Source organism: Echinops telfairi, unplaced genomic scaffold, assembly GCF_000313985.2.
Source record: "Echinops telfairi isolate 266 unplaced genomic scaffold, ASM31398v2 ScPeMD7_655;HRSCAF=1070, whole genome shotgun sequence".
Lineage (NCBI taxonomy): Eukaryota > Metazoa > Chordata > Mammalia > Afrosoricida > Tenrecidae > Echinops > Echinops telfairi.
Window position 1 is genome coordinate 19,225,111 of NW_022104553.1, and position 7,571 is coordinate 19,232,681.

General features: G+C 43.7%; 1 protein-coding gene across 1 annotated transcript in view; it reads right to left on the minus strand.

The window, feature by feature from the left end:
- Nucleotides 1–7,565, minus strand: part of LOC123521965 (zinc finger protein 345-like) — a 17,829-nt gene extending 10,264 nt beyond the window's left edge. Inside the window, exon 1 of the mRNA XM_045292554.1 lies at nucleotides 7,521–7,565. Within this exon, the coding sequence (XP_045148489.1) occupies nucleotides 7,521–7,530 (10 nt within the window). The 5' untranslated portion in view covers nucleotides 7,531–7,565. The remainder of the gene's footprint in view (nucleotides 1–7,520) is intronic.
- Nucleotides 7,566–7,571: the final 6 nt, after the last annotated feature.

Here is a 7,571-nt window from a genome sequence, read left to right on the forward strand (position 1 = left end):
GTCATCTCTGTGGGTTCAAGGTAAGATGGCTTTAAAACTTTTGCAGGAGGAAGAGAGTGAGGATTGTCAGTCTAGTGAGAAATCTTGTGTGAGCGATCCTAATCCAGAAAAGCAAGCAGACGTTTCTATGAATGAGTATGAATTAGGCGATGAAATTTTAGGAGAAACTGAAAAAGCAGGGATTGATTTATTTTCTAAGGCCTCTGATTCTAAAAGAAACCTCATGGCCAAAGCCTATATGCCCTCGGGGGACTGCAGCCTCTGAAGGTTTGAAGGTGATAAAGTAGGAGAGGCAGTTAATTCCAAGATCGAAAGCAAGGCTATTAAACAATCCCCAAAAGATCCCTTGCTTTCAAAGGTAGAGAAAGCAGAGAAACAGGACCAGCAGAGTAGTGAGAAGCATCTAAGCTACACAAACTTAAATCAGGTGAGAAGCAAGCAGGATGAGTTTCAGGCAGATGAAAAAATTGTAAGTGTAGCTGAGAAGGCAAAGTTTGAACCAGGAGATAGCAGAGTTGAAACATGTGCCTCACCTGAATATAGTGTGGAGAATCACAATACTATCAAGCAAGGCAGTGCTGGAGGTAGAGAGATTAACTCCAAAGAAAAGCAAGTTAGGGGGGCTGACACAGAAGTAGCAGTTCAGGAAGTGCAAGTTGGAGATATACAGGTTCAAAATAGCAGCTCAGAGAACAGAAGCAAAGAGAAGTATAGAAAAGCATCTTTACTTTCAAGAGTAGAAAGAGGGATTGCAGAAGAAGGAGATTTAGAATTTAGAATGTCTTATCCGGTTAGAGTTGTTAGCAGACAGCCTTATGGGAAACACCCACAAGGAGTTCACAGTGCCTTTCCGTTTAAGTTGCTAGAAGATCTCAAGCAAGCAGTCAAAGATTATGGCCCAGATTCACATTTTGCAATTAGCATAATAAAGGCTCTAGCAGGCCGAGAGCTGGACCCCTACAGACTGGAGAGGTTTAGCAAGGATATGTTTTTCCTCTTCAGAATATTTGCAATATCAATTATTATGGGCCGAAACAGCTCTCGCACGTGCTCTCGCACGAATTCATCAGTTGCTAGGGGATGAGAAGTATATCACAGTTGAGTCCCAACTACAGTTTAATGAACAGACAATAGGACAAATACGTGAAGTTTGCTTAAGTGCCTGGGAAAAGATAATGCCATCAGAAGAGAGAAAGCCAAGTTACACGGCTATAAGACAGCGGAATGATGAGCCCTATGCTGACTTTGTGTCCCGACTGGAAGATGCTATTTCCAAGTGTGTAAAGAATGTCCAGGCAGTAAGAGCTGTAGTGCACAAGCTATCTTATGATATCTCCAATACACAGTGTAAAAATGCCTTGTGGCCCTATAGGGAAAAGGGCACCCTGCTAGATTATCTCAGGATATGCTGGAATGTAGAGACAGAGGAATACAAGGCCTATCTCATGGCAGCTGCATTGGCAAATTATATCAGACCTAGAAGAAAGTGCTTTAGTTGTGGAAAACAGGTCATCTTCAAAGACAGGGTAGGAAAAGCAAATTGCGGCCTGAGCCAGAGCATGGGCCAGGACCACCTAGTTCAGGTGTGAGAAAACCTAAACTTTGTCCACGCTGTAGAAAGGGAACTCATTGGGCCAGTCAATGTCGTTCAAAATTTGACAGTGACAGGTTGCCATTAGCCAAGGGTACCCAGTGGGGAAACAGAGGAAGGAGCTTGATACAGACCCCGCCCAACAGAGCTCAGAAGGCAAGGCCTCTGACTAACTCAGCCAAAGAATCATTGAATGGCAGAAAATGCAGGTATCAGCCAGTCTCACAGCAGGAGACCAAACCTAGCCAAACTTACAAAAGGCTCGGAAGCCCTCACAGCAGCTTGCCGATTCTAAAACGCAGGAAACTGTTTTTGAAAGAGTAATACAGCTTCTATCAGAAAGATTTAACCTAAATAGTCAAGGAATTAAAATTGATACTGGAGTTGATCAGAGTTTTGAGGAAAAGCCAAAAGCTGTGATTAAATCAGAAATTATTAGGAGAGGTAATTGGGGTCTGCTACCTAAAAGAACTATAAGATGTTTATTAGGAAAGTCTAACATAAATTCTAAAAGTGCTCAGGTTATTGCTGGAATTAGTGATCAGGATTATGAAGAAATTAAGGCAATAATAGATTCTGATATACCATGGTTTATAAAGAAGGAAGACAGTGTAAGCCAATTTTTGTTTCCCTGCATCTCTAAAATAAAAATATATGCCTACCAGGGAAGAGTCCCTAAATCCAGCTTGGTAGGAATAAGTAAAGCTAACCAAGAAAGACGATTTCAAGATTGTAAAATCATACAGCGTAAAAAGCCTGAACGGCAAAACTGCTTAACTGAGCCTATAACTTTATTGGTAAACTTGGAGAAAAAATGTCTGTTTGGAAAGTTACTTCAAGAACAGCTGAAGAATTTTTTCAACCTTTCAAAGTATGGTAAAAAGCTCTCCCAATCAGTCAGCTTTCTTAATTCTCTGACAGCCAGGAGCCAAAATTTACATTTTGGCTCTCCAAATTCTCTGAGGACTTGCAGCCTAAATTTACATAACAATGACTACTATCTAACTAGTCTTTATACTGAGTCAAAGCCTAGCAAGTTAACTGAGTTTGCTAGCAGTGCTTTAATATCTGCATTGTTAAAACAGAAGGGGGAGTAGAGTAACCTTATGTATGATGAATTTCATTTGGTCAATTTAACCAAAAAATTTCTCTCCTTACTAAAAGCCTGTAAAAAAATTAGGGATGATAAACACATTTTCAATTCTACAGCGAAAGCTAATCCTAAGAAGTCTCAAGAAGATGGAAATCGCGTTTGGGATCCGGGTCCATTCGCTTGGATAAAGGGCTATGCATTTATATTTTTGCAGAATAAAGCTGATGGACTCCCTTTAGAAGGATGCAACCATGTTTGGAGAAAGATGGACAAAGAAGAGATGGAGAAGCCACCCAATCTTAATCATAATTCCTTTTGCAGGTTAATGACACCCCAAAGAGAGGGGCTATTTGTTTATATCTTCACAGGTAAAGGAGATACAGGTGAATTTCTCTTCAGCCAGCAAGGCCCAGAAGAAAGGAGGGACGCCCATGCTGCGACGTGACCCTGTCCTGTTACTGAAGTTACCCAAAACGTGGAGAAGACCTCGCAGACTCCTGAGAATGGCGACGCTGACCGCAGAGAGATTGCTTCCATTGCGGATGCCGTCTAAGGGACACCCTGGGACTCTATCAAAGCTGAACATTTTATACAAAAATGACTGGACTATTACCACAGACTGCTGCTTTGCTGAAAGATCAGGATTTTGGACATTTTATACAATAATGACTGGACTATTACCACAGACTGCTGCTTTGCTGAAACATCAAGATTTTGGACATTTTATACAATAATGACTGGACTATTACTACAGACTGTTGCTTCGCTGAAACATCGTTTTGGACTTATCAATGCTATAATGTAATTGAAGAACATCATAAATGAAACTGCTCGCGGTGCCACTTGCCATAATTGTGAATTGTTCACTTGCATTAACCATGCTATGCTTATAAACCTTTCAAAAGATAGCATCCTCATCCTAAAAAGCAGGATGGGGGTGTGGATTCCAGTGGAGATGAAACGCAGATGGGAGAGCAGTCCTGAGTCGTCCTTCGTGATACAAGCAATGTCGGAGATGCTGAAAAGACCTCGCCAATTCGTGGGAATTTCGTGCAGAAGTGGCAAGTGACTCAGAGCCATTGCCACCAAAGCTGCCTCGCTGGGAGTGCTCTACAACATCAGTTAATGCTATAATGCGATTGAAATGTAACTATTCTCTGTGTAACTCCTTACCTGTATAATGTAACATTGCATGATTGGGATTTGATCAGGAAACATTTGCAAAGGGTTAAAGGAAACATTTCATTAGATGCTTATCAGCTTAAAAAGGATATTTTCTATACATTCAAAGACAAGCTTGAGGCATCTCCTGGCTCTGATATAATTAAGCAATTGGTGGATGGCATGGAAGGATTAGATCCTCATGCTTGGGCTCAAAGTATCTCTCATAGTTTAAGTGCTAGTCTGACTGTGTTGTTTATCATCATAATTTTGATGCTCGCAGTCTCATGTCGCTTCTATAAGAAGCTAAGAGATATTAAGAGAGATCATGTTGCCTCTGTGACACTATTAAATCTTAAGCGTAATGCAGAAAGGGGAAACGTGGGATACTAGCACTAAGGGAAATAAAACTGGGACTTAATCCCTGACGTGTACGGAGGGAATCTGGAAAGCCAGTGTTCCATGGAAAGGAAAGCCACCGCTCTGGAGGTTAGAGTTGGAGTCCAAGTATATTTTCCTGCGGTAATCTAATTTTTTCCAGTTTTCCCCTTATGCTGTGTTGCCTTAAAGTGAGCACATGGTTGATTCGTCCTCCCAATAGAAGCTGACATTCATATTTGGCTCTTTCTCCCCGCCGTGGTATCCAATCTCTCATACCTTCCTCCAATAGAAGATGGGCATTTGGGGACTTTACCCCAAGGCCTGGGTTTAAAGTGTTTTCTATAAGCCTGAATTTTTGGCTATATTAATTGGATCATGAAGTTTTGCCTTGGCAACTTTCAATGTATAGAAAATAACCGTATCACCCATTTAGCTTTTAAATTTTGTATATAAAACAAAAGGGGGACTTGTGGGGAGAGGTCAGATGCGCAGGCATTCCCTCCCCTGAAGGCAATCAGTTGCCAAACTACTGTCTCATCTCTACACAGGGGTGGGCCTGCTCCCTGCCTCTGGGGACAATGGACAGGCTCCTGTAGGAGGGGTTTGCACCCTACTGATAATGGTTTCTATGGAGACCCAAAGACCACCCCCTAGACCACCCACTCATCGCTGTGTAACCTATAGTGCAGCTCCTCCCTGTGATGTATGTCTCTACCTGTAATTAGTGGGCTGGCTTGCCCACAAAAGGTATATAGGGTGAGTCAGCAATATTGATCTCTCTCTGACTCTGAGCTCCTTGCTGCTCACTCCCTGGTCACTCCCCTCTCCCTTGTTCCCTTTCCCTCCTTCCCTTCCCCCTCTCTCCACGTGGACCACCAAGCTGGGCTGAGGTGACCAATGCTGCCATGTATTATTTCTGACTGTATTACTGTAATATCTCTCATGTTCTCGATGACTTTAATATAATACTTATATATCTCAACCGTACAATTGTACTTACTGAATCCAAGTAGTAGTAATAGTAGTAGCAGCGGGTGGGGGCTGGCCCTTCACCCCCCAGCGCCAATTTTTTAAATTAATACTACACCCATTGTGTTAAGTATGTGGCCACCTGTAATTGGGGGGCTTGCATGCCCTTAAAGTGTATATAAGCCTTGGTGGGAAATAGATTCTCTGTCTCTGCAGGAAAAGGTTTGGTGGAAAGACGAAAAATCACAGTTTGGATCCTGGTTTGCTAACAGCCCAAAGCGAGGGGCTGTTTATGTTTGCATAGGGTAAGAGAGGAGAGGAAGCTCCCCAGCAAATGCAGTCAAGGAAAGGACAAAATTTCAGCGTTCCCCTAACAAAAATTCGGTCTCCAGGTTCTCACAGCCTAAAGGGAAGCGCTGTTTGGTTTTGTCTTCCCAGGTGAAGGAGAATGCAAGTGAAGCGCTCTTCAGAGCGGTGGCCCAGGAGCAGAGGACAACCCCTGGTATGGCACAGGGGACACAAAGGTGACCAGAGAACTTGCCTCCCAGAGCACACATTGTCAGAGACATCGGAAAGACCGAGCCCACTGCAGCAGACATGGTCGGAAACCTCGCGGATTCATGAGAAAAGCCAATGCTGCCTTTCTAAGACCCAGGACTTGCCCACCACAGCTACTGTCACCAGAACCCCACGCTCGGACTCTGTCAAACACGCCTCCGGACAAAGGTGGATGGGAACCAGAAGACAGCACGGCTGAGCGACAACAAACTGTTTTCAAATTATGGACCCGCAGCAGCAATTGATCCTAAAAGGTGATTTAAAAATTACTTGCAACAGCAATTGATGCTGAAATGTAATCGGAAGATTACAAATCCAGTGTAACTCCTTATCCACATAATGAAACCTTACACGACTGACCTAAATTAGAAACCATTTGCAGGTTTATAAGGGAACCATCTCGTTAGATGTGAGAAACAGAAACATTATTCCCCAGGTTGTCCCCCCATACTGTATGCCAAACCTAAGAAGCTGCTTGGTAAGACCTGCTGGATGGCTGTACATTCAGAGGTCAACTGCTTAAAGGTTATCTCCCAGAGGGTTATCAGTCATCTAGAGCAATCCGACCCCATAGTCGCTACTACCCTAGGTGGGGCCCACTCCCTGCTAAGGACAGTGGATTAATGAACTTAGGGAGGACCAAGGATACACTGCTATGTTGACTTTAGAGTGCGCTCATCTTGCCATTGTACACCCTTGGGAACACATCCCTGTCCTTCCTATTGCATATATACCCCTAGCTTGTCCCTCTCCTATTGCACGTATGCCTAGGGTACAACCCCTTCCTGTTACACATGTCATTAGTGGGGCTTGCATGTCCCCTAGGTGTATATAAGCTGTCATTGCAAATATGTTCACTCTCTCTGCATGGACCTGGCTGTTGAGATCATGGCTGTCTGGCAGGTGAACAATTGCATGACTTACTCTGTCTCACGTCTCTTTAATTGTATCCTTCAATGACACAACCACCCCCTTGGACTTGTTTGATGTTGGGGCTGGTACCCCACAGTTAGATATAAAACAGCTGAAGGAGATCTTCAATACATTGAAAGAGCTGAAAACGTGCGCTAGCACAAACGCCATCAAACAGTTGGTAGATCGTTCAGAGGACTGAGGTTCACGAGCCTAGATCCAAAGTCTACCCCAAAGCTTTAGCTCTGGGCCATCTGTTTTGCTTCCAGTCATCCTTTTGGTCTTTGTAACAGATCGCTGTGTCTGCTGGAAGCTTCGGCTCCTGGAGGCAACTCAGACCACCTATGGAGCCCTTTCCAATTTGAAACATAATATAAAAGGGGGAATTGTGGTAAACCGAGGGACTGGATCAGAATGTAATACAGCTACATATTCTCTGTGCCTGCAGGTTATCAGTCAATAAGAATAATCAGGCTCTGTAGACCACCCACCATAAATGTAGCAACCCCCTGGGGAGGGTCCACGGGAGGGTTGAGGTCAATCAGCGCAGGGTCAGGATGATTAGTCCTGTCACTGCTTGTTTATTAAGTTATGTGCTTATGACATTACATATTGACTATGTACTACGGTAGCTGTATGAAATGCATGCCTTATCACAGGTCTGTAAGCCCCGTTACATAGACCCACTGGAAACTACATTCGCTCTCTCAGTGCTGACGTGGGACTAGGAGCCACTGCACCCTGCTGTCTTTTTTTTCCCAATCGCAAACTCCATCCTGAGGAAATAGTCACGTGTTGGGGACCCCCTCACACCAACACACAATCATTCCCCATGAGTGCTTTTGGCTCACTCACCTGAACACATCCCACCACAGCTTTTTTCTAATACGAATCCTGGTGGTTCTC